This window comes from Myodes glareolus, chromosome 9 (genome assembly GCF_982192425.1).
Source record: "Myodes glareolus chromosome 9, mMyoGla1.1, whole genome shotgun sequence".
Classification (NCBI taxonomy): domain Eukaryota; kingdom Metazoa; phylum Chordata; class Mammalia; order Rodentia; family Cricetidae; genus Myodes; species Myodes glareolus.
This window is the reverse complement of record NC_142034.1, coordinates 58,141,761-58,169,578: the sequence shown is the minus strand read 5'-3', so window position 1 is coordinate 58,169,578 and position 27,818 is coordinate 58,141,761. Positions and strand designations below refer to the sequence as shown.

General features: G+C 44.5%; 1 protein-coding gene across 1 annotated transcript in view; it reads right to left on the bottom strand.

Annotated features, from left to right (window-relative positions):
- Dnah9 (dynein axonemal heavy chain 9) overlaps positions 1-27,818 on the bottom strand; it is a 362,388-nt gene that overhangs the window by 238,384 nt on the left and 96,186 nt on the right. Inside the window, exons 21-27 of the mRNA XM_087910517.1 lie at positions 25,046-25,176; positions 24,270-24,396; positions 20,827-20,979; positions 19,173-19,298; positions 16,763-17,002; positions 15,974-16,134; positions 6,161-6,317 (exon numbers count right to left, since the gene is read on the bottom strand). Of these exons, the coding sequence (XP_087766643.1) occupies positions 6,161-6,317; positions 15,974-16,134; positions 16,763-17,002; positions 19,173-19,298; positions 20,827-20,979; positions 24,270-24,396; positions 25,046-25,176 (1,095 nt within the window). The remainder of the gene's footprint in view (positions 1-6,160; positions 6,318-15,973; positions 16,135-16,762; positions 17,003-19,172; positions 19,299-20,826; positions 20,980-24,269; positions 24,397-25,045; positions 25,177-27,818) is intronic.

Genomic DNA, 27,818 nt, shown 5'->3' with positions numbered 1-27,818 from the left:
TGCAGGCAGAATGAGGGTGGGACAGTGACCTTAGAGTCAATAGTTAGGGATGTTTTCAGGAGGGCAAGGTGGTTCTAGTCATTGAGGTTTACTCTCATGTATTCCTATAGGTTGAGACTATCTATCTATCTATCTATCTATCTATCTATCTATCTACCTACCTACCTATCATCTATCTATCTGTCTATCTATCCATCCATCCATTATCTATCTGTCCGTCCATCCATCCATCTATTATCTATCTATCTATCTATCTATCTATCTATCTATCTATCATCTATCTATCTGTATATCCATCCATCCATCATCTATCTGTCTGTCCATCCATTCATCCATCCATCCATCTCTCCATCATCTGTCTGTCTGTCTGTCTGTCTATCCATCCATCCATCCATCCATCTGTCACCTGTCTGTCTGTCTATCTAGCTGTCATCTATCTATCTATCTATCTATCTATCTATCTATCTATCTATCTCTCTATCCATCTATCCATCTATCCATCTATCCATCTATCCATCTATCTATCTATCATCTGTCTATCCACCCATCCATCCATCCATCTATTATCTATCTATCTATCTATCTATCTATCTATCTATCTATCTATCTATCATCTGTCTATCCACCCATCCATCCATCCATTTATTATCTATCTATCTATCTATCTATCTATCTATCTATCTATCTATCTATCATTTATCTGTCTATCCATCCATCCATCATCTATCTCTCTGTCTATCCATCCATCATCTATCTATCTATCTATCTATCTATCTATCTATCTATCTATCTACCTACCTATCTATCTATCCATCCATCCACCACCCATCATCATTTTAATGTATGTATATGTGTATGTAGGTATGCATGTGTCTAAATCAACCAATCAAGCATCACAAACCCTACTTAGGAATTCAGGAACCAAATCCTATGCCTAACAGTTGTTTGAAAGTTTTAAAGTTGTGCATCCCTTTTATGAATACATAAAACCTTAAAGAGAATTTTGTAAGTAGATGTTTGTCCCAGCCCCCTTCTTCCCTGAGGATCAGCAACAGAACTCACATCACTCCACTTGCTCATTGTACACGTCTCTTGGTGTTATTGGCTAAGCAGTGGCATCACCTGGCCAAGAGGTCAGGCTTCAGGACTGGAATAAAGACAGGTCATGGCAAAAAGCCAAAAGTGGAGGATGCTGAGAGGGAATCCATGTTGATGACTGATTTGCCCTGGGGAACAAAGGGTACAAACAGGCAGGATGACTGAGATCTCCATCTTAGAAATGAGCTAGAGATATAGCAGGGAAGAGTAGCAGGATCCTCCCAAAGTGGGGGAAGACCCTCTATACCAGCTGCCCTGTGTGCAATTAGAGCCAGAACTAGGATATGGATGAAGATAGGAAAAGACGTAAAATCACTAGAACACATATTGAAACGGAGACTCCGGAAAAGAACAGCACAAGAGACATAGAGGCCAGGAGGTGGGGGTTGGGGAAGTGGGGGAATGACGTTAGTGAAGTTGTGGGTATCAGAAGTCATGAAAAATCCTTCTAACTCTTCCAGGAGGCTGAGTCTCCTAAGGTTCAGAAATCACTCTAAACGCTCTCCGCTTCAGAGCCATTGGGTGTTTCTGCAGTGGCCTCTGTATTGAGGTCAAGGGGAAAGTACTGCTGCCATAATATGAAGTGTAAGGTGCCGTTCTGCAATTAATGGCTGTGCTCGGCCAGCCTCACAACAGAGTTGCTTTTGCCCCTGAGCAGGCTGGGCTTGCAAGGTCACTTCTGCCTGCAAACCTGACCATTATCTCATCAGAAAGAGCTCTTCCTACAGGTCCCGGCTGCACAATGTGGGTGCCAGCTTAGGATAGGCGGTTGTACTGAGCCATTTCTGATGGGGGCAAGATCATCATTGCCTCAGAGCTAACCACCATAAATCCCAACTACAATTATTCCAGGACACGGCGTCATTAAAATCCTGCCTGACAGGCCATGTGCACACCTTGCACATAAAGGCAACCCTTCAAGGACTCTGTGCGCACAGTTTCTCTTTGCTGTTTTACCCATTTCAGTTCCACTGCAGCGTTCTAATAAGCGATGTGACTTTATTCTGATGTTGGTAAATTCAGCCTTTCAAATCCCATCCCTGGCAGGACCTATAGAACGCTTCAGTGCTAACGGGCTGTGTCTAGGGACATTGGCTAACTAGTGTTGTGGGCTTTCTACTTGACCTCTCTCCCACATTTCTCTGCTGCTCTAGGAGCACTCAGGCCCTGCATCTGCATACATGGAACTGAGTGGACTTGTGTCCTGACAGAATTCCTGGGACAGACGTGCATGAGGATGCCACCTCCATCCCTAGCCATTTCCTCTAATGCCTCTTTGCTTCATCAGCCCACTACGTCCCCTTGTTTCCTAGAGCACCATTTGGCTTTGCTTCCCTTAAGCCTCTTGTCATTTCTTTTCTCATTTTAGTGTCTGACACTTGGGTTTTCTTTCTTCCCTGTGTGAAGGGTTGCAAAGTTCTCTCCCCTCACGCTGCCTGCTCCTGGAAACAGCCTCCTCTTATGTTTTCCTGCTATTCTAAAGCCTTCAGGTCTTTCTGTAGCCCACCACTTGAAGGACCTATGGCCCCTGACATCGGGACTTTATCCCCATTACCCTCCTCACATCTCCCAATGCTCCCTAAAGCCACCTGGTCATGATGCTATGCTTGGTTCTCATCTCTACTCTGGAGAAATGCAAACAGAATCTATTATGTTAGTGCCACAGCAGACACATAAAAATGCATGCCAGCTCTTGGTCCTTTCTCTCCTTACTCGGTCAGACTCTAGGATAATAGTTGAGGGTGAAGCTGGTGAGGGGTGGGATGGGGTCACTGGCTACTTAGAGTAGGTCCTGAGTTCAAAGCCAGGCTATGAATCAGGTTGTACTAAAGTGCCACATCCCAGGCCTCTAACAGCCTTAGGTCTCAGGAGCTCCTCAATGTGTTTCCTCACCAGAAACCACTGTGTCTGTCCCCCTGTTCTGGAATATTCCAGGGCCTAGAATTTGTAGATTACTCATTCATGCCCAGGATTGTGGTATTTCAGGAAAATTTAGTTTTATTAATTATTCCATAAATGTCTTGTTCCTCCAGAAAGACTGAGCCTTATTTGATCTATGCACCCCCCTCTCTCTCTTTCTCTCTCTATCAATTTCAAGTATTGACCTAACTGTTCTAGCTATCTAATCATCTACGTCATCCATAGGGCCCCAGGGCCTCTCACTCTCCTGTATCCTGACTGAAACTCATAACACCTTGAGCGCGCCTGGCTCAGTGGCTGCAGGCTTTCCAGCAGTCTTCAGGCTAAATAAGAGTCTTGAATATTCTTATACACCGGTAAAGACGTTTAGGTTGTTTCCCAAACCACTTAAGGAAACTAGACCCAGTTCTGAAGAAAATGCCTTAAAACTCATATGAGTAACACATATTGACTCTTGGCTGAGGACATTCCTAGACAGAATATCTCAGCTTGTCACAGTTCATTTTCAGAGATAAGCTCCAGTACTCCACACATTTCTGTACCAAGTGCTTTCCCCTGATCCTCTTAGCGCCTAGACTGTCTGTCCTTCCTTCCTTCCTTCCTTCCTTCCTTCCTTCCTTCCTTCCTTCCTTCCTTCCTTCCTTCCTTCCTTCCCTCCCTCCCTCCCTCCTTCCTTCCCTCCTTCCTTCCTTCCCTCCTTCCTTCCTGCTTCCCTTCCCTTCTCTTCTCCTTCCTTCCTTCCTTCCTTCCTTCCTTCCTTCCTTCCTTCCTTCCTTCTTCCTGCCTGCCTGCCTGCCTCACTTCCCTTCCCTTCCCTTCTCCTTCCTTCCTTCCTTCCCTCCTTCCTTCCTGCTTCCCTTCCCTTCCCTTCTCCTTCCTTCCTTCCTTCCTTCCTTCCTTCCTTCCTTCCTTCCTTCCTTCTTTCCTTCCTTCCTTCCTTTTTCCCTTTCCTTCCCTTTCCTTTCCTTCCCTTCCCTTTCCTTCCCTTCCCTTCCCTTCCCTTCTCCTTCCCTTCCCTTCTCCTTCCTTCCTTCCTTCCTTCCTTCCTTCCTTCCTTCCTTCCTTCCTTCCTTCCTTCCTCTTTCCCTCCCCTCTATTCTTCCTTCCCCCACCTCCTGGGCTCCTTTGGGTGCTAGATATCAATCCCAAGGCCCTGGGAATGTCTGCATGCTAAGTGAACATTCTTCCCCTGAGTGACATCCTAGCTTTTTGTGTTTCTTTGGAATCCTAACCAGTTTCATCTTGGGGTGGCCTAGGACACTCCCTGGAGTGGACTCCCTTATGGCTACTTTTTGAGCATCTCCAGCTACAGTTCTGCAGGATAAAGCATCATTTATTTTAGCATCTTCCTAAAATGTCCCACATATTCTGAGCAATGGCAGTAACTGATAAACCAACTGACTTTGTTTCTGGCATGTTTGGTGATAACATACAGCTGCCAAACAGCTGGACAGTGGAGTAGAAAGGCGTGCAGGAGCAGTTTAGCAGGGCTGTCTGTTTACAGTGATGTTTGGGGCTTAGGAAAGTGAACGCACTCATTCTGAGGTGTTATTAGACTCCTTTTATTGATACTGCTCTTGTGTGTGTCTGTCCTGGACTTGAAGACTGAAACTTTACTTAAAGCCGAGGTGAGCTAAGGACAAACGCTCTTCTACAGTGTGCTTTAAAAGGAGTAGATGGGGTTAGGGACAACTGTCTAATTTTAAAAGAACTGTGATAAACGACTTGCTATCACTGGCCCCGGAGTCAACTCCTCTCTTCCTATTTGTTGTGCTTAGTTTGACTTTGAAAGAATCTGCTGATTTGATGCCAGGAAAAATGCATGCCTTCTACATCCGAATGACTGTGTCTTCCAGAATATTCCCCATGGGAGACTTACTTACTTCAGCAATGCTGCCCATAATTAACTATAGAGGAATAAAAAAGAAAAGAAAAACTTATTGAAGAATCTAGGAGCTCAAAATAATCCTGAAGGCTGAGGTTATTTTTTTAAAGAGAAAACAAATGTCTTCCATCCTTGAAAAGAAACATCATCTTGATGTATTCCCCGATAAAAACAACTGCGCTCAACTTTCGAGGCGAAGGCTCAGGGAAGGACTGGATTAAGGTCTGGATGCCACCACCCCCTCCCCCAACCCCATTTGTTTGCTCTGAGTAAACATGGCCTCACAGGACTTTAACTTCTGCACAGAAAGGTTTGTACTAAAGCAAGCCATCCCAGTTCTGGAAAACGTTTGTCACCTAAAGAATCATAGTTCAGCAGCCACCATCTCCAAAGTTATTTCTACATTAAATGTATTTTCCAGCACGAAATCTTAGTTGATCTTATTATGCAACCTTTTTATCCCACTCTAAATATTGTCTATTAATTCTGCTTACAAGAGAAACATAGGCGTATTATTAAAAAACATAGACTATGAGAAAACACCAGTATGGAGGCAGCAGGGCACATTGTTATTACACATCTTTAAAATGAGCTTTTTATTCATCTGTGAGCAGAATGTCTGTAGCTGGAAGTGACCTTGCAGGCCTTTTGTTTCTGTGGATTTTCTCCACGACACAACCTGGAGCACACTGGTTGTTTGAAAAATGCCGGGTTCTGGGACTAAGTACAGGGGCTTTGCACAGCCTGGCGGCAGGTGTCCCTTAGAGTGAGCAGTGACTAGTCCCTACTGTTTCCAGTCTCCTATGTTCCTGTACACTGTCCCAGGGGAATACCCCCTGTACAGAGGGGCTCAAATAAAGCTGTCACCTGGAGACAAGGGTCCCCGTCACAGCTACTCATGAGCCTTTCTGCCTTCCTGGCCTGTCAGTAAATTTAGAACTTTGAGGGTTTCTTCAACGGCATCATTTTACATGTGGCACATGAAAGGCAACCATGTCAAATGATCCATTTGCTCACCAAGTTCATTTGCAGAATCAAAATGGATGGGGCTGTGCCTCTGGGTTATATAAGAGCTTGACAGGAGGCCAACAAGAGCTAAAGCATCCTTAAATCTAGTGTGAGAGAGTAAGGAGAAACCTCCCCTCCAGACTCTGCCTCTCCTGGGGGAGTGGGATCAACAAAGAAAGGATAAGCCGTGTACCTGATCTCAGCTACCACCCAGGTCCCAGTCTCTCCAGCTGCAGGCTGAACTTGTACCTTGTAGTCCATCTGCTCCGAGCAGTTAAACACATAGACCATGATGCCCAGTGCTCGGCCCAAGTCCTTGGTGGTCTCTGTCTTGCCTGTGCCCGCAGGTCCCGAGGGAGCCCCACTCATGGTCAGGTGCAGAGACTGAGTGAGGGTGATGTAGCACCTGCCAAACAAAGGAGGGCAAAGGCCATTTTCTGTGCCACAGATGGCTCTGCTGGGGGTCAGAGAGAGGGAAGCTCAAGGATAGATGGGCCTGATTAGCGTCTATGAAGGAAAGAAAACCCAGGACACCACCTACCTTTGTCTTTTCCCCATAGAGCCTGAACTTCCCAGAGAACAATCTGATTATGACCACCTCCCCGTAGGGTATCTTGGCTCTTTGCTAGCTTGTCTTGACCTTGACCATGCCTTCTAGTCTAGCTTCCTTTCTCAGTGTTTTAGTGATCCATGTCTCTTCCTCAAGCATAATAACAACAAGTTATGTAGAGCAACTCTCACTTGCTAGGTACTCTGAGACTGTGTTGGCCCTTTCTTCTCCCTACCCAGCAACCTATTTGAGCCTACCTAGATGATATCTCTTCCCATCTGGCTGGCTAACGCCAGGAATTGACATTAGTCCAAGTGATAAGCATTCCCAGCCTCAGGCTGGGATGAGTAAGAAGAAGCTGCTCAGCTGACTCCCTATCACATTATATGCCACCCTGATGCCCACCACATATATCACACAGATACCTCACACATCTGCGTGCAAGAATTAGGAAGCCCAACTTTCTGGTTCACTGTTTTACCTTCAGAACCCAGCATAGTTCTAGGCATATGCAAGATTTCAATAAGTCTTTAAGAAACATGTGAATGACCCCATGAGTGAACAGATAACCATCCAATCTAATATTCCTGTTACTATCTTCCCTAATGACAATAGAATGAAGTCAACTTTAAGACTGTTTCTAATGGAGCTGGGGAGATGCTAAGTGGGTAAAGTGCTTGTACTGGCCAAGCAGGAGGATCCAAGTTCAAATCCTCAGCTTCCATGTAAAATCTGGGTATTGGTGACACATGCCTATAATCCCAATGGTGTGTAGTGTGTGCATGCATGCATGTGTGTTGGGGTGGAGGAGGAAACAGAATCTCTGAAACTCATGGTCAACCAGTATGACTGAGATGGTAAGCTCTGAGTTCATTCAGTAAGTGAGACCCTGTTACAAAAACAAGGCAGACAGTGTAGATACAAGTGGCGTGTAGACTCACACATACATACATGCACACACACACACACATATACACACACCACACACCCCACATACACCTACACCATTAAATACATACATACCCACGTGGTATACATACACACACAAAATCATCACCACACAAAATTATTTAAGGTACTCAAAAATATTCATAGTTCCATTTAGTTTGACTCATTGGATAACAAGCACATGAAAAGACGCTTAATATCAACACCTAGAGAAACTCAGTGTGCATACAGTACATTACACAGGATGACTTTAATACAGAATGCAACCATAACAAATACTGGTAAGGAGTCAGAAGAAGAAGGAGCTTCATATGTTGATGGTGGGAACGTTGCATGGTACAGTCACTTTGAAAGACAGGCTAAAAGTTTCTTCAAAAGAAAGGCTTTTCATATAATATAGAAATTTCCATCCTGGGAATTTTCCCAAGAGAGATAAGCTTACTTATTTATAACACTCGATCATGGTGACAATATTCATATCAATAAAACTATGTAAAGCCCAAATGCCCATCCGTAGTGAATAGTTAAACAAGATGTAGCATCCATGCAGCAGAACATTCCTTAGCTATATGACGGCATGAACATGACTGTGGTAGTTTGAATGTACTTGGCCCCCATAAACTCACAGGGAATGGCACTATTAGGAGATGGGGTCTTGTTGAAGTAGGTGTGGCCTTGTTGGAAGAAGTGTACCACTGTGGAGGTGGGCTTTGAGGTCTCTTTGCTCAGGCTATGCCTAGTTCAGTTCACTTCCTGTTGCTTGCAGATCAAGATGTAGAACTCTCAGCTCCGTCTCTAGCACTATGCCTTCTGGAGTGCCACCGTGTTTCCCACCATGATGATAATGAACTAAAACTCTGCAACTGTAGTCACCTAAATTAAATGGTTTTCTTTATAAAAGTTGCTGTGGTCAGGGTGCTCTTTTCCAGCAAAAGAAACCCTAAGACAATGACACAAACCTGATGAACGTACAGCATTGTGCCCCACATGTGAAAGAAGAAAGATAAAGAGATTAAATGAAACATCAACAATTGAACTGTAGACTGCCAGGGTTGGGGTAGGGGCAGGGATTTACTGCAAAAATCATAAAAGCCATGTTCACTTGAACTGAACCTTTGTCATAGGTGAACTTTAAGACACTAAAATGTACCTCAATAAATCTGCTAGATTGCATTAATGATCGAACTTCTTCATATCTAGTGAATCGATACAGACTCTACTCGTGAGCCCCATGTGATGAACGCTGTATTCAAGAATCATCTGCTTGGTTTCTTTCTTTCTTTTTTTTTCCTTTTTTTTTTGGTTTGTTTTTTGTAGCTGATGCGTCAGACTGACCAGCAGCTGAGTTAGTACCCTTCTTGCCAGATGGCAATGACTTTTATTGATGTGATGGTGCTCAGAACCAACATGGCGTTGAGGGGACTCAAGTGAGTTTCTGTATTCTCCACAAATCAACTTCCCTTTTTCTGTTCCTGCCTCTGGGTGAAACCCAGCAGGGCATTTCCCCTGGGCAGAGAAAGGAAGTAGGTTGTAACTCTTTCATCTCTAGTTTGCTTGTGAAATGCATGGCACTGACTTGAGGTGAGCTCAGGAAAATGGGCCTCATTCAGCATTAACCCCTGGCCTTGCAGGCTCATTTGGCTGTCTTACTTTCCCTGGAGAAATTGGGACATTGAACACTAAACATGCCATGGGTCGAGAACTTTTAATTCGGGGCATTCAGTGGCCAAAATAAAAGGTAAGTATGTAAAAATTCCCATACTCGCAAAAGAAAAGAAAATTAGGATACATCAAGTCAAGCAAAGAATGCGAGACCCAAAACAGTAAATGGTGATAAATTGATACATTGAACGGCATCCAAACTTAAGATGCTTGAACTTCAAAAGAAACCACGAAGAAAAAGAAGATTTGCCACAGACTAGAATACCATACATGCAACTAATACGTGATATAGTAGAGCACAGAATCGTCACAACTCCATAGAAACACAAAAGGGTGTCATACCAAAGAAGAAACTTGAACGTTATGAGGCAAATGACAAAAGCTGCTTAAAATCAATAGGCAATTGAAAAAATGCAAACTATTACCAGGGTGAGAGAGCCTTTCACACTGACCACAATGGCTGCAAAAAGTAAGGCAACAATGACCAGCATCACCAGGGATGCAGAGACATGGACATGCCCACACACTGCTGGAGAGACTATAAAGTGGTGCAGCCATTTTGGAGAAAAATTTGGAAGTTTCTCAAGGGGCCAAGCATGAAAGAGCATAGAATCGAACAGATCGCCATCCAAGCAAAGGAAAAAAAGAAGCACATCCACACAAAGAATTACGTGAAAATGCTCACATCAGTAATGTTATAAGGGCCCCAACTAGAAACAGCCCACTGTCTGGTGCGGGAGAATTGTCTGTATTCTGTCAATCATATTTTAATAAAACGCTGATTGGTCAGGCAGGCAGTATAGGCGGGAAATCCAGACAGGACGTAGGGGTGAAGCAAAGAGACTGGGAGTATTCTGGGACACAGGAAGCCCTCAGCCACTCCTGTGCAGACCACTGAAGAGGCAGCATGTAAGCTGCCCCCGCTGGAAAAGGTACTGAGCCATTATGGCTAACATAGATGAGAATAATGGGTTAATATAAGTTATAAGAGTTAACAAGAAGCTTAACCTAATGGGCCAATCGGTTTATAACCTTATGGAGTCTTGTGTGTGATTTTCTTTGTTGCTTGCCGGCTGTTGGGGTACTGGGAGGGACAGAAAACCCAACAAGCCAGCCCTTATGTTACAACTGTCCAGACAAAATATGTTATGTCCATGGAGTTCAAGCTCTGAGGTCAACATTTAGGGCCCAGAACTGACTATGCTCCAGTCAGCTGAACACACTTTCCAGATTTGTGCAATACTTCCTGTTTTGATTTAAAAGTTGGTTCAATCTATCTAGAAATCCAATGCGCTATCCACTGCACCACAGAGCCAAGCAAAAGATGGATTCATCTGGACTGCTATCAGTTGTAGTTGAAAATGTTTTAACAAAAAAATTTTTGACTCCAAGTTCTTAACAGTCAAAACATTCCCCAAAGTACTCAAAGAGATGAAATAAAAAGCAAAGTAAAGTAAGCTAGGAAAAGATATAGGTAAATGTTATGGTTCTCTTTGGATGGGGGCTTTCTAAATCTATGAGTAATTTATAAAGAATCAGAACGGTGATGGCATAACTCTCAGGAGAAGAAAATCCAATCGCCAAAAAACATATGACTCAGAAGGAAGCCTGTGAGTAATTGAGGCCCAAACCCAAAGGAGATACAGGGTGACCAGCAAAATGAATAGGGACATTAAAGGAATGCAAACAGCTATTTAATGTACTCTGCACTCAACACTTTCATAAACCAGAGAGAGTGGGGACAGCATTTCTTTTTTTTTTTATAAATGAAACCAACAGGGGACTGGAGAAATGGCTCGGTGGTTAAGATAACTTGCTACTCTTCCAGGGTACCGGAGTTAGGATCCCATCACTTACGTCAAGTCATGTGACTTATAGCCATTTAACTCCAACTCCAGGGGATCTAACACCCTCTTCAGTTCTCCGTGGACACCCCCTGTACATGTTTGTGTGTACACACATGTACAGATAATAATCTGCAAATTTGTACCACTTGATTATTTTCTTCCTTAGTATCTTAGAGTAAATTCACATAGAACCTTGGAGGAACATTCACAGAGGTGTTCATGAGGCTTCGTTGTTAACAGAGAAGATCAGTAATAACTCAAATGCCCCCATCCCATCACAAGGTTAGGTTACATATATTATGGGACACTTGCAAGCAGGCTGAGAGTCAGTTCCTGAGGGTTTTAGAAGAATACTCTGAGAACATACATGCAGTTATTGCATGAAGTTTACATGGGGAGACGTGAACAAATGTCCACACAGTCCAGAAAAGCCTCCAAGGACAGACCATGTACAATGTCACTAACGTTCCACTTGGCGAGCCAATGTATTTAATGGGCTTATTTAGAAAGCATGAGGCGTTACTTAAAGGAGCAAAGTAGCCTAGCCACCCAAGAGTCTCACCCCAGCGTGGATGACTACTTCCGGTAGGTACATAGATGGAGTTTCCCCCTTAGTTAACCTTCTACCATCTATATGCTCCATCACCTCCAGAGGCCATGGGCAGTTGGGACAGAACTACAGACAGCTAGAGGTGGAGCAAGGAGGCAATGCCAATGGACCAGAGCCTGTGGGTCTCTCAGGTGGTTCAACTGCTCTCATGAAGACAGCCAGGGCTGCCATGTCCAGAGAAGAGCTCTCTGAAACACAGTATTAAGGAAAATGAGAAATCCCCCATGTCTTCTAACAGATCACAATATGATTCCAATTTCTGTCTTCAGAAGTCCCATACATAATGAAACCGGTGAACATTGATAGATACCCCCTAGGTACCTTGGCATTTCTTCTTCAGTTACTAAGGTTTCCTGATTTCCTTGAACAGGAACACTGAAGGAAAAACTCCCAGATTCTTGCTGGCTCTGTCCTTGTCCGACAAACCACCTTGAAAGACTCTTGCCTCAACTCTGTCTCACCTATTTGCACTTTTCCCCGAGAAATTAGGAGGTGCTCAACATTGATAAGCAGTTGATTAAAACTACTTAATATAGCACAGGGAAGACAGAAGCATTTGTGTGTGAAGAGGAGGGGAGGGTCAGGGAGGGGCTGGGAAGAGCTCACCCAAGGCTAAGGGACAACCTAGAAGAATTGCTTTTGTTCAGCCTGAGAAAACATTTCCATTTGGTTCTTCAATTTAGTGATGTACTTAAGTCCGGTGACAGCGACCGATCCTACTTACATATTCAAATCCCATCCAGGCAGCGGGAAATTCCAAAGGCACGGGCACAATCAGTCAGATGTACTGTACACGGCTGTGCTTTTAATGAATGTGCAAAGGTTGTATGGATCAATTGTCCGTTTGATTAATTCTTCTGGCAGGAGCGAATTAAATGTCCCAGTGCTACACACACGTAAAGGCTGAGTGCTCTCTACAATGTGACTTCCTATGGGGAGAATAATTGTTTCTTCTGGGTAGAGCGTTTCTTGAGATGATAATGGAAGTCAATGAGAAAGGGGGGGCTTATGTAATATTCAACTCCGTACACTGTCAGAGAGGCATCTAATGTGCAAAACGAGGTCAAGGTTTACATCGCATTCGCTAATATTTGCAGCAAATCCTCCTTTCAAGCTCTTACTTGCAAAATCTCATCGAAGAGGGGATAAATCCCTGTTTTAAAAATAATTCATTGTCAAACTCTTCTCCCCACTCCACACACCCCCACCAAGGGCATTGGGCATGAAGGTACCAGAGTCCTCTAAATCCAAAAGCCCTAATTATCTTCTTCAGCTTCCAGGCAAATGTCAAGATCTGGGGAAATAAGGGTCTCATACTTCTTAGAACTCGGAATGGCAATGCTGGGTCAATGGAAAGAAAGTAGAGGAATATCTGAAAGCTATGGAGAAGCCGCATCCACACCCCAGGCTCTGGAACTCAGCTCCCGGCATGGGTTTAGGAAGTCCATCCCAATCGCTTGTCAGGGTTGAACACAGTGCTCAGTACTAAGTCCTGAGGGCAAAGCAGCGGAAACCAAAGTCAAGGCGATCATAGGACACGTAATCTAGAGTGGGAGACAGATATTAATCAAATTGCTCAGACATGTGATGGCTTCATTATATTGTTTCAACTGATATAATTTCCCTATTATCTCATACTCTGTGGCAAGCCAGGAAATTCACAGTAAAACGAAACATGCTGCTAGATTTAATTCTAATGATGGATGTCATACTGAGAATCACAACTCCAAGAGATGCTTGGGAGAACCTAGTCTTAATGTACCTTGAATTGGGAAAAACTTCATCTCTCACTAGAGCGGCCCCAGATGTAGTTGATTTCAAGTAGAACCCCAAGTCAACTTCTCCTTGATATTATCTGTTCTTATGAGTGGAAACTTCTACTCTTAGCCATCGCTCATTCATTCATTCATTCATTCATTCAGCAAATGCTACTAGGGTTTTGGTAATTTTTGCACACAAGATTCTCTCAGACAGAGAGCAAGGAGACAAGCAAATCTTTCCAGAAGGTGGGGAAAATTAGGAGGGAGACCGAAGGGGTTCAATATGGGCTCTCTGCTGTATGTGCACATCAGATGGGAGAGGCTGCTTTTTGAAATGGTGGTGGGGGAAGGATAAGGCGCCATGACAGAATGGAGAACCTGGAGGAAGAAGCTGCAGGCGTGAGACAGTTGAAATGAACCTCTATTAATGAGTAGAAAGGTGGCTTTGGGGACGGCACAGGGAGAGAGGATTAGGGAGATTGGCAGAGATTACCGTGTCCTACAAGGACTTTAGATTTTGGTTGAAGTGCAGTAGGGAACCACTGAAGGCAGGGATGTGGCCTCATGAAGATCACACAGAAAAGGAGTTACGAGAATCAAAAAGGGAATGACCTGAGTAGGATTCTGGGTCTGAGAGGCTTTTCAGACTGGGCAAGAAAATGAATGGAGGATGTAGAAAACCTGGAGGTAAACACGGGAAGGCATCTTCATCTACAGAGGACACCAGGTATTCAAACTTGCCCAGTTCCACAGACTTAAGTCACTTGAAGCTGTTCATCAAGACATTTGGTAATGTGTTTGAGTCCTTGATTATAAGACAGAAGTTACCACTTAAGATAGGCACTAGAGGGGCTGGTGCCATAGCTCAACTGGTAAAGTACTTATCTTGCAAGCATGAGGATCTGAGTTCAAGCCCCAGAATCTACATGTAGTAGAATGCACTTGTAATCCTCGCACTGGGGAAGCAGAGGCAGGTGGATTTCTGGGGCTGCTCAGCCAGGTTAGCCTGTTTAGCAAGTTCCCAGGCCAGTGAGAGACCCTGTCAGAAATGAAACACCCCAAATTCAAAACAATAGACAAAAGTAGAAAGTTTCTGAGAAATAATATTAAGGCTGTCTGCTGACCTCCCCATGCAGGCATGCACATGCACACAGGACACACACACACACACACACACACACACACACACACACACACACTCACAAATCAAGTGTCTACGTCTCTCTTGCATTTCCGTGACTCAGCTTTGCAATATTTCAGTGACGCTTAACTATGGTTCTCTCACTTTGGGGCTCTACTTTGACAGTAACTGACAGATGGACTGAGTGTGGTGGTACAGACCCGAGGAAGGATTATCTCACGGTCATAGCAAACCTGAGCTAGATGGTGCGTAAAGGGAGACAGTGTCTCAGAAAAGCCAGACAAACAAAACAGATGCCAGAGTCCCTTTCCACCAGCAAGAGTGATACACACACGGATTTCAATACTGTATCACGGACACCCTGGCAACCATCTGACAGTCCCTGCCCCCTCTGGATCCAGCATGTCCCAAAAGGTCCCCATCAGACACTCTTTGTCGTTGCTCAAACTCTTCTAACCATCATTTCCTTTCTGCTGTGGTGGGATCCTCTGTACAGAGTACAGGCACGTTCTGTGTCCTCCACTTAGAAACTCACAGCAGATGGCTTTAGGCCTTACTTGAGGCCAAGGCAGTGGTTCTCAACCTGTGGGTCTGAGGTCACATATCAGATATTCTGCCTATCAGATATTTACAAAATGATTTATGACAGTAGCAGAATTGCAGATATGAAGTAGCAGCAAAATAATTTCATGGTTGGGAGTCCCCATAACATGAGAAACTATGAAAGAGCCGCAGAATTAGGAAGGTTGAGAACCACTGCTCTAAGGTCTAGTATTTTTCCCCTTGTTTTCTTCATTTTTTTTTATCTGTATGTGTTTTAATTCCCCTGCGGGATTGATGTTTAAGGGTAGGAAATATTTTAGCTCCCGAGAAATGCCAGTGGCCAGCTCAGTGTGGGGCATGTGTTCATTCGTGTATGAGCTAGGATGAAGGACGGAGAGCATATACTCCTGCGACACCGAAAGTACTTTAATGGATATGAACATGTTCCTTATAGTTTTGTATTCTCAGAGAGTGGGAGGCGACGAACAGATGTATCAGTGGAGAATACATGTGGTGTTTTAAACATGAGCACTTCGGATTGAACTCAGATCCTCACGTTAGCAGGGTAAGTACTTCACCAACCAAGATACTTGACTCAACAGACTCAAAACTTTTCATTAGGATCATTTCCTTATCCTCAGGAAAAAAAAAATCATGTGAGGTATAAATTGTTCCCCCCAGTTTAGAAGACCAAATGTGAGGTCACTTTTGTCATAGTTAAGCAGATAGAATGTGTTCGGTCTGGTGTTGAGAGTCAGGTGTGTATCACCGTCTTAGTAATTCCTCCAGAAAGTTACAGCTCATTGATTTGTTCCGGGGCTTGTTCGACGAAGACCACCTGACATCCTTTCAAGTTCTGTTTCATAGCTGCTGTGTTGAATCAAGCTTCTCCCCCTGAAGCTATGTGAACAAGCAACACATTATGGCATCCTTGATCCTGGGTGATTGGCTAGCCTTATCAGAAATAAAGAGACCGATCAGTAGCGGGTGCCGACCCTTACCTATCGGTCAAAGGTGTGATCACTAGGCGAGGTGTATTCCCCAGGTACTCATAGGAATATAGAAACTGGGCATCACAGATGTTGGCAAAGCAGTGTTTGGCCTCATCATCCCAACGATGGCGTAGCTGTGACAGCCAGAGGAAAGCCTGGGCATTGTCAACCTAAAGAAAGCGTGGCAGAGCAGGTGGGTGAGTTAAGTGCTTTATAGATGGGTAGCTCCCTGCTCACAGTACATAGAAGCCTCTGGGTGGCTAGGATGGTGTCGAGACACTTGAGAGTGTAGGACGTTCTGCCCGTAGCATAGAAAGCACATGCAGGTCTGATTACAGATGTTTCCCAGCTTGCCCCGGGGCTACATCCAATAATAAACTAATGATAGATGGAAAACATTTTAAGTGGAAAATGAATCTGATCCACTTACCCTACTAAACTTCATAACTGCCTTACACAGTTAAAGAGGTTTTGATTACTCTGTGGTTGGGATAAAACCATTTTACATAATGTGCATTCCATGATTGTGCCGAGTAGCTTATGTTATTAATTACACATTATAATAAAAGTGGAGTTCCTACTAAGGATATATTGCTTTTTCACTACCATAAGGTCAATTCATGAGCTGATTAATCACAAATCAAGGGCTACCCTACACTGCTGTGCTGAAAGTTTTGAGAGGCAGCAGGAACTACCATGCTCCTCACCCAGCTGATGCGAGGCCCAGAGGTTGTGTTGGAGTGATTCCCATGGAAATTCTACTTACAGCAGAAATAAAACTGGATCTACAGTGCCTACCTTTTGAGCAATCATCTTGGCTACCACATCCCGGGCATGTACATCAATGGTGCATATGGTCATGATCTTCTGCCTGTCCCCCTTGGAGAGCTGGCCAATGAGCATGGTGATAAGGGTTTTGAGCTGGGCCACTTGCTTCTTGTAATAGTCCTTCATGGCATTCTCGTAGCCTTCCTCCAGCCTGGCGAATGCGATGCCCACTTCTGTCGTCCACCAGATCTGAGTGCAGGTCAGCGCTACCTGTGGCACCAAGGGCTGCTTAGTCAAGCTGTTACCGGGGCTCGTTTCCAAGCAACCCACTCACGGCACAGCAAGAGTTCGGGATGCGACTGTGTGGGTGACAGGCCCCTTCCCTCCCTCTTCCCTGATCATTGACTAAGGCAACCATATGCTCCAAGTCCTCAGAGATGGGAACTAATTACAACACAAACAAGAAGAGCACACTCTGCCCCTGGAAGATGGATCGCGGCTGAGAACAGCCGAAGGCTGGCTCTGGCTCATGTCTCGGTTTCTAGGAATAGCCACAGGCATCATTCACCTCTCCCTTCCCAGAGATGGCACCTCTGCCACATGTGGGAGGACAGCACACTGCCTGAGCATCTTAGTGACACTCAGCCTTTGGTCCTTTAGCAGCCCGAGTATTCTAATTCTGTGATCCACATTTGCTTGTTCTTCCTATTTCCACCACATCTCTCACTTCTCAAAATCTGTAACCGGAAAGTGACTACTTGCGAAGGTCAGGTGGGTAACACCAAGATCTAATGTGGTCATTAGGCTGGTATTTTTCAGAGATTAAAAGTAAACATGGAAAAAGAGACTGAAATCGACATTTCTCCTGTTGGCTGTGAACTTGGACATACATTCTTTTGAATATTTATAGTGGAGGATTTAATTGCATTGTTCATCTGTAGATCCATTAGACTTTGAGACATTGTTCTAAATGCTATATATTTAATGGCAGGGAGCATCATTTTTTTTTTTATTTTGGCTCTGAATTCTAACACTGGGCTTATGCTATGAGGAAGCCCTGGAACTATTCCTTTCACGAAACAGGAATAGTTGCCGTAAGCAGTCCCATTCATTGGGTTGCCTGTGTCTTCCTATGAGATTGTGATCTACTGGAGAATCTCAGAGAAAGGCCTTCTGTATTGGCAGTTTATCACAGTTTGATGGGACTCATTCTCTCTACAGCCCTTTGCTCCGTCCTCTCTGTACTCACTCAGTCCTTTCTGTTTTCCCAGACTCTCCATCCCACTTCCATGTGGCCTGGTCCATGGCACTCTGCCGCAATGGCCTCATTCAGCCACCCAGGGACAGACTTTATCCTTGCTTTGCTTGATCTTGTAGAAGTCACTAAAAATTTGTTACCATTCTTCTGCTACCAACAGCTTGATTTTCATTTCATGACGACCCGGACCTGTCTTCTAAGAAGATTCTTTATTCCTTTTTCTTTTTGGCCCTTCCTACCTCCTTAGGCTCCGGGTGGTGTTCGGGGTTCTGTGTTATACCCTTTCCTCATTTCATCAAATTCCCATAGTCACTCTGACCTGATCCTATGGTTTCAATTGCACCTCCTTGTCTGCAACCCTCAGATGAACCAGCACTAGTACTGCCCTGTCACTAGAGGGCAGGAAGCATATGCTGTGGCCAGAGCCATTAAAATTCTTCTTTTGTCTTTTTAATGGAGACCCTCTTGAGAAACATAGGCAGAATTCAGTTAAAATGTGGGATCCAGACAGTCTTCCTAATGAGGTCCCTAAGAACCGGCTCCCAGTTTCCCCGGATAGATTCTATCAGCTGCTTCCTGCTCCCTCCTCTCTTAGCCTTGCTTCACAGCTCTGGTTTGCTTCTGAACTATTGCTTGTGCTCTTCCCTATATGGGGTGCTAATCCCCTCCTTATTTAGCTCCCTAACTCCTGCAATCTATGCTCAGGAACATAGTCTCAGGCCTCACTAGCAAGTTGTCTAGGCCCAGGGAGCCAGGCCTACCCTGGGATCACACTAGCCACATTTACAAGTGACTGGGCTCCACAGGAGCCTGTGAACTCCAGTAGGGCAGGTTGTCACGTCTTGTCTCCCCTAGGCTTCCCCTCTCATAGTCAGCAAAGAGCGGGCACACACAGTGTAAGGGGACTCCAAGGCTTTGTTTGTATCTTCTTCCTACAGTCAACGATACAGACCCATAACCCAAATCCTCCAAAGCAATGATGGAATTCAGTCATGGTTGTCAGTGCATCTGCTCTGTCTTCTGGCACTCACAACGATCTAGGATTCAAGCCCCACAGCCCTTCCTATGGAGAAGCACAGGGGCCGTTAGCTTGAGGCCCTTCAGCCTCCGAAGGCCCACACAGGCTGTTGGAGGAGAAAGAGAGATGAGGTTAGGGCCAGGATGGTCCAACTGGACAAATACCTGAGCTGGGTAATCAAACAGCCACTGTTCCCTGGACTTTTCCTCGTAGGCAGTTACGGCTTCTGTCATCTCGTGCCTCACGGTGGCTTTCATGTGACGAAGCACGTGGTTCAACCATATTTCAACCTGGAAGAAGAGCGCTGGCTTAGACACCACTAGGCTCAGAAAGTTTGATCCCTATTGTTTTCTTTCACCCAGCTGGAGGGAGCGAAGACAATGGAGCTCCAGCGTGGTGCGCAAACCAGATGCCAGAAGGCAAGGGCAGACATTTTGCATTTATCAGCTGGGGTGTGATGAGTGGGAACTAATGTGGAACACAGAAAAAGGGGACAACAGGTGAAGGGGTGGTAGGATGCTAATCAGAGCTCATACAAAGAACCCCAAATCTGGATTAAGGCAGATTTAGTTAATTTGATTTTCACAGACTTGTCTACATAGCATAGAGAAGTTAGTTGGGTTTGAGTTTCTCCGTTGAATGCTTTCTGGTCTTGGTCTATTAAAAGAGTGTATTCTGAATTGAAAACTCGAGGATGTCAGCCACCTGCATCTAACAGAACCTTGGATTCTTTTCTGATAAGAGCGTTACTCTCCAAGCATTTGAGGGAAGGTAGACATTTCTGGAAGCCCTTCTTGTTCAGGCCTTATCTGCATGGGGATAGAGCCCCTGAGAGCGATGCTTGGCTGTGTGGCTGTGAATAATGAGCAGGGCAGGAGCTTGTTTCAGGGGTGCTGAAGGACAGGGCGGGTGTGAGGAAGGAACTGTCCCATGGTTTGTGTGCCTGCTGGGTGTGAGGGCCTGGAGGTACGGTGGGACATCCTCGAGAGTGGTAGACAATCCTCTGAGGAAAAGAACGGAAATGACCCTGGGGTGTATTTGCAAAGAGAGGAGACATCTCAGAAAAGGACAATTCTTCCAGAAGAAGGTGTCCGAGTTCCAGATTCCCCTGTGGGGTGCTCCCTGGTGATGTAGGAGAGTCTTCTGTATTTCTGTTGCTTTCATTGGTTAATTAATAAAAAAAAAAAAACTGCTTGACCTGATAGGTCAGAACATAGGTAGGCGGAGTAGACAGAACAGAATGCTAGGAAGAAGGGACGTGAGGCAGTCGCCATGACTCTCCTCTCTGAGACAGACGCAGGTTAGGATCTTTCCCAGTAAGCCACCACCTCGTGGTGCTACACAGATTACTAAATATGGGTTAAAGCAAGATGTGAGAATTAGCCAATAAGAGGTTGAAACTAATGGGTCAGGCACTGTTTAAAGGAATACAGTTTGTGTGTTGTTTTTTCTGGGTGTAAAGCTAGCCATGCGGGAGCCAGGCTGGAACGCAGCCCACCGCTCCTTCTACACCCGGGGTTGCCATCTTAATATTCCCTGCGCTGTCAATCATCTTGCAATTCCCTCACAGCTGACTGCAGTGACTGTCTGCATTTTATTTCTCCCAGCACTGGTCTCTACTAAATAAGGAACTATCAATGCTGACATATGTTTTTCTCAGAGAGGAAGGCCCCAGAGGAGCTCCAGTGTGGATGCCAAGCAAGGAAAGCTGTTTCTTCAGGGCCCAAGCTCTAGCCTGGGGGAAACTGATTTTCACTGAATTTGGTTAGGATGGGAAGGGATGGGTGAGATGTGAGGGGGGAAAGGGCTGTCACTCACCTGCCCACTGCAGTCACAGGGTTCACTGAAGGCCACATATTCCTCTTCTTTGCTGTACATGCCAAGGCTTGTCTTGGTTGGGTTCTTACTGGCGTCTAACTGGAACTGCATTTTGGCCATGTTGTCAAAGAGCTTGGAAAGGTGGCGTTGAACCTGAGAAGGGAAACCAGGGCCAAGGATTCAAGAGGATGCACAGGAAGCTGATCATAGTTGTTACCATAGCCTGCCAGGGAGCAACTCTTACAGGACACAGAAGGGCGAATGCTAAGCCTGTGGGAGGAAAGTTGCGGAGATCGTGAAATTATGAGATAGGAACCACGTGAACTAAACAGACACGACCAAAGGAATGAAAACGAGCAGGAACAGAGCCACCACAGCCGTTCCATCCCTGGAGACAGCATCCTCTCCTGAAAGCAAAGAGGAGCAAAGCAGAACGAGTGCAAGTAAAAACACTGGTGCAATTGAGATTTTGAAAAGAGAAATAAACTATCACTTGGTTTTGCTTTCATTTAAACAAAAGGAGCACAAGCTCTGTAAACCACGGGATAAAGGATTGGCTGGCAGGGGAACAAAGGAGCAAACGCAAAGTCAATTTCCAAGGTGTTAACAGCACTCAGGGGCTCAACTGACACCGAAAACTGAGTGCAGGACAGAAGTTCTGAAGAATGCCAAGGAGACAGACCAAGAGCCAAGTCTACACTCAGAGAAGAGCGCAGCCCAAAGGAGCAGACCCCAGTTTCCAGATGTGTGATGAACCCAACAGGGGTGGGGCTGCTCGATGGAGTAGAAAGTCTCTCAAACAGTGGGAGAAAACTGTCAAGACGACAGAAGCCTTGGTTTCCAGAGAGGAGAAAGCATTAAGTGTCATAAAAAGAATAGCCAAAGAAAGCAAATACATGAACAAAGATATCTATTGAGCATTATTAACATAAATGTGGATTTCTATAGGCATAGAGAAAAAGAGATTCCTGTTCCGATGATTTCTACATCAATCCATTCGCTCACACAAAGGAGGGGTTAGAAAATAGCTTTACTGTGCTTCACTCTCTAGGGTCTGGAAAGGGGTGGATTATTGAAAGATTTACTAGAACCAAATGAGAAGCAAATCAAAAGAAATACGTAAGAATAAGTGCCATGGGTGCTAAAGGTATAGAAAGAGTGGAAGGGATCTGACCCCTTCTACAGGCAGAATTAATACAACTGTAAACAGAAGGTTGATATGTGCCTGGGCCACTTGGAAAATAATTCCGCCTACAGAATAAGAACAGAAGGACCACAAACGCAAAGGTGATGTCTTTTTAATACTTGATTCTTCCTAACAAGCAGAGTAAGACCTGCTGGAGCTGCTTTTTGGCTCTGCTGGAGGAGCGCTCATCCATGGCTGGTGGTGACACCAAGGGGGCAGTTCCTGTGCAGCGAAGCAGTGGAGTGCTAACAAGGCTTCCGCGTGTTTACTTTTTGAGCCAGAATTCTCTAGGAATGTCTCTAGATCTAAAAGACGGGTTTCCAAAACACAAGGTTACCTAATGCCACCTTACTTGATTGGAAAATAATAGTCATCTAATGGCCAGACTATGACATACCAGCATAGAGTATGATGCAAATGTTAAAATGGAGAGAGCTCGGATTAATATGGGAATGATTTCTAAGGTACAAAACAGAGGAGGAGGAGAGGGAGAAGGAAGAGAAAGAGGAGGAAGAGAAGGAGGAGGAAGAAAGAAAGAAAGAAGGAAAGAAAGAAGCAGCACAAAACTAATACCAAATGCCTGCAATTCCCTCCTGCAGAGAGAGGCAGGAAGCAGGAGGATCACAGGTTTAAGGTCAGCTTGGACTACACAGAAGATTCTGCTGCCCCCATAAACACAAAGTTCAAACAGATACTGCAACCCACTACCTTTTGTGTGAGAAAGAAGGGGTGATGAGGGAACATATCTGACTGGATACAAATCTTTATTTGCCTCTTTGTGCAAAGATGAACTCAGGCAAGACAAATCAAGACTCATTGAAACTCTCTATGGGGAGGAGGAAAGGCAGATAGATATTTGAAAATAACCAGCCTAAATCAGAAAAAAAAGCAGAAAAAGGAGAAACAAATAAACCTCTTCATACTTCAAATGAATGACAAAGTCACCCAGAAGGGAGGAAAGAAATACAGTCAAGTGACTTGTCACTCCAGTGTTCGGGCTGCATAGCTTCAGTCTGAGGCAAAATCAAAGATCTCCAAACTCATCCCAGCATTGGAGCAGAGGGAGCACCCCAACATTTTGGAGGAGATGCAGGCTGCATGGTCCACGAGACTACACCCTCTCATAATGTGGTGTCACTTGGGAAAGCCTTCCAAAGGCAAAGCCTGCAGACCCATGTGGATTTAGGCAACCAGAGGTTCTGGAGACACAGAGAGGGGCTGTGCTTGTAACAGATCATCGACAGGGTTCTGCTACTTCTTGCAGTTGAGGACCAGTGCCTGTTGGCACAAACACCAAAGGAGCATCACCTTGTGGCTCAAACACTGAAAACCATGTAAGGTAGCAGACTCCACTTTCACAGACAAAAGCTTGTGAAGAAGCAACAGCCTATCTGGCCAGCATGGGACTAGAACTAAAGGAGAAAACTAAGTGTGGAATTCCTCACTATGCTTTTTTGATCAAAACACCCTAAGGTCCAATCAATAATGTGTCAACTTACAAATCTTGTAGAAACTATTGGCATCGTTTTTCTTATTTGTAATTGACACAAATGTACATAATAACCGTACAGATTTATGGGGTCTTGCATGACACTTCAATACATCTCTATAACAAATATGTTCAGATCAGGGTGAATGAAACATCTATAAAAATCAAACAATTTGTTCTTTTTTATATCGGGATTATTGAAATTCTATTAGTTTTCTCGAAATATGTAAACTGTTGTGTACTACCGTTATCTTACTGTACTATAAAATCTCTCAAGTTATCCAATCACACCTAATATAGTACCCATCACACACACCAGCCACCCCCTCTACCTCTCTGGTCATCAACGGCCTTCTCTCTACTTCTGTGAGATCAGCTTCAGCTTCCACGTGTGACATTTGTCTTCCCACGATGGATTTCTCTCATTTCACATCCTATCCTCCAGCTCCATGCACGCCCTCCAACCAGTGCCAGAATGCCAGGCTTCTTTATATAGCTGTCACTGTTGACCACGATTGACTGAATGGCTCTTCAGAACCAGGTCGAAGGCATTCCTGATACAGGCTTAACTTCATGCCTTTTGCCACTCCACTTCTGTTTCAGCTACTGGGAAGGAGGTGGTGTGTGTGTGTGTGTGTAAAAAGCTAAAGGAGGCAGAGATCCCTAAGGCAACCCGGTTCTGAAATGCTTGTCTCCTCCCTGAGCGTAGGCTCCTGCTGGGTGTGCCTGGCATCCTGTGGATGGTTTGAAAGCTGCCGCCCAGCTTACCTGTTGTGGGGCTGTGCCATTGGAAAGGATGTCTAGCAGATCAGAGGAGGACAGGAAGTAAAACCGAGGAAAAGCAAGTCTCTTGGTGTCTAGGTACTCGGCTAGGGCTTTCTCACATAGGCACAACCTGGGGGCACAGAACACAGGCTCTCCTAGTTTAGTTTAATGAGTATAATTGGCCCCGAGCTACATATGCATGACCTACATACAAACACAGTCAGTCCTCAGTGTCTGTAAATTCCCCTTCTGACGGTGAAAGAAACAGAGATTGAAAATATTTGGGAACATTTTTCATGTGTTTTGAACATACACAAACATTTTTGGTCATCAATCCCTACATAATACAACATAGCCATTTACAAAGCATTTGTTTTGAGTTAGGTATTGTAGATAGGCTGGAAGGAACGTATAAGCCATGGGAGGACTACTCAGGTTATATGCAACTTTATTTTGCATAAGGAACTTGCAGCTGCAAACTTCTGTATATCTGCAGGTTTGTCTCAGCAGCAATTTTGAGTGGATGACCGAAGGATGAATGTATTTGCCACATACGGGATATTTTCAGATTTAAGAACAACAAATACCTAGGGATATTTGTAAATAGACATATCTGTTCACATCTGTATCAAAACTCCTAATGTACCATATCCTATGTTACCCAACCCATAGGGAAAGCAAAGGCCAAGCATGCTCTCATTAGCAGGCAGATAATAGAGGTCAGAGACAGAGAAGGGAAGCTTGCATCCTCCCACAGCAGGGGTGGCAAGCCCACCCACCTGCTCTGAAGACCCTCCAGCTTGTCATAGAGGCCTGGCTGATTCGTGGCCTCCACCACATTTGGGGTTTTCTGAACATCACAGGCCAGCTTTCTGAAGTCAGAGTCAATGCCTTCAAATCTCTTAGAGTCCTAGAGATGAAGCACATAGAAAATAATAATCAATATTTGTCTCAGCTTGGCCCTTGCAGTCATTTGAGGGCAGAAGTCAATCCAATCCCAAGAAGAGTTTTGGGCAAGGAAGAGCATGTGGACATGTTAATCTTGGACCCCTTTTTCTTTTGTTTATGCAGGTGACCTGCCGAGCAATATTTTCTGTATTAGAAGCTAAAGTATTTTAAAAGGAAAAAAATTTAATTATTTAATTCACTTAAAAAGTGCAGGAGACTTTAATTAGGAAGGAGAAAGAAAAGTAAATACAGAAAGAGGGCAAACTATATCTCAAAGAGTGATAAGGAATAGTGGTGCAGGAGAATTATCTGTATTCTGTCAATCATATTTTAATAAAACGCTGATTGGCCAGGCAGGCAGTATAGTTGGGAAAACCAGACAGGAAGTAGAGGTGATGCAATGAGAACAGGAGAATTCTGGGAAGCAGGGAGGTTCCTCTGCCATTCCTGCGCAGAACACCGAAGAGGCAGCATGTAACTTGCCCAGCTGAGAAAGGTACGGAGCCATGTAAGGCTAACATAGATTAGAATAATGGGGTAACATAAGTTATAAGAGCTAATAAGTAGCCTGACCTAATGGGCCAATCAGTTTATAATCTTATGGAGTCCTGTGTGTGATTTTCTTTGTTGCTTGCCAGCTGTTGGGGTACTGGGAGGGACAGAAACCCCAACAAGCCAGCCCTCATACTACAGATGGCGCCCACGTGGATAACTGAATCCACAGAAAGCCTGAGAAAGCTTAAGAAAGAATAGAGTAAAGCATGTTTTCTTGGTAACAGCAATTTCTCGGGTCTGCTCTGCTTGCTAGAGGCAAGCAAATGCTCTCATCTAAGAGAGGCTTCCTGACTCAGCTTTAGCTGCAAAACCCTGCAGCTCATTAAGAAGTCCTGCCATGAAACACTTAAACGGTGTTGGTGAAAAGCTAAATGCATGTTTTTCGGCTTTCAGCTGTAGCAGGAAAAAAACTGCGCTGCTGTTTTAAAAAGCAGGCTTTCTGGGCTGTCCTGCCAGGGCAAACTCTGACTCTTTCAGGCAGGCAGTCCGACTAAGTGTGGTCTGTGAGCAAAATGCTGCAGCTTGCTTGCTAGCAAGGACCTTGAAATGCCATAGAGTTGTGGCAGTGAACATAGTTCTGGCTGGTATCTCAGCCACGAGACTGGAGAGCTGGGGAGTGGGCTGGATCTAGCCAACAAAGCCACTGCTCTCCATATTGCTTAGTAAATTAAAGGCTCATGTAGTCAGAAAAAGAGAGATATACAGTAAAGAGAGATTCAAAGAGGAAGAAAACCTCTAACTGGTTTACAGTATGTTAAAAATATATGCAGGCTAAAGGTTAAAGTCATTAAAAATAAAAAAAGAAAAAAAAGGGAGACATAGGGTGTGGTGGTACACACCTTTAATCCCAATGCCTGGGAGGCAAAGGTATATTGACCTCTGTGACTTAAAGGGGCAGAGGTACATTGACCTCTGTGACTTCAAGGTGTGGTAGCACACACCTTTAAATCCAATGCCTGGGAGGCAGAGACAGAAGGATCTCTGTGAGTTCAAGGTGTGGTAGTACACACCTTTAATCCCAGCACTTGGGAGGCAGAGACAAGTGGATCTCTGTGAGTTCAAGGACAGCCTGGTATACAGAGTTATTCCAGGGCAAAGATATATACAGAGAACCTGTCTCAAAAACCCAAAAGTAAAAGTAAAAATAAAAGAAATAGAGGTTAAAGTAAAGCTGCATAAAGATGGAAAATACGCAGAGAATCTTGATACTGTATGCTATTATGCTCTCTTTGAATTGTTTGAATGCTGAGGAAGGAGCAACAGTTGCTAAAGGACTGTTGTTTATAAACACTGCTGAACTAACCCAAGATAGGTATTTTGAAAATACCATGGCTTCAAAACAGAAGTCAAAAGGTTTGTTACTTTGGAGAAGAGATTTTGCTTTAGTTTCCACAGAAAATGAGAGGTTGTGGATTCATTCTGAGTTAAGAAAAATCCAGTATGATCAAGGAAGGCCACCTGAGAAATCTCTGACAGGAACAGATGGCCCAGATGTCTGAATTCTACATCCAGAACAGATTCAAGACTGTCGCCTGAGATGATCGAGACTCACAGGATACTCCAGTCAGGACTTGATTATAACTCTAAGTTTTCTTTAGGTCCCCATAAGATCATCAGCGCCCCCAACAAGCAGGAAGTAGCCTGAAATACTATGCCCACATTCCCAACAAATGGACTATGGGTATTATTCTTTGTTTAAAAAAAAAAAGAGGGAAATGGTGCAGGAGAATTATCTGTATTCTGTCAATCATATTTTAATAAAACGCTGATTGGCCAGGCAGGCAGTATAGTTGGGAAAACCAGACAGGAAGTAGAGGTGATGCAATGAGAACAGGAGAATTCTGGGAAGCAGGGAGGTTCCTCTGCCATTCCTGCGCAGAACACCGAAGAGGCAGCATGTAACTTGCCCAGCTGAGAAAGGTACGGAGCCATGTAAGGCTAACATAGATTAGAATAATGGGGTAACATAAGTTATAAGAGCTAATAAGTAGCCTGACCTAATGGGCCAATCAGTTTATAATCTTATGGAGTCCTGTGTGTGATTTTCCT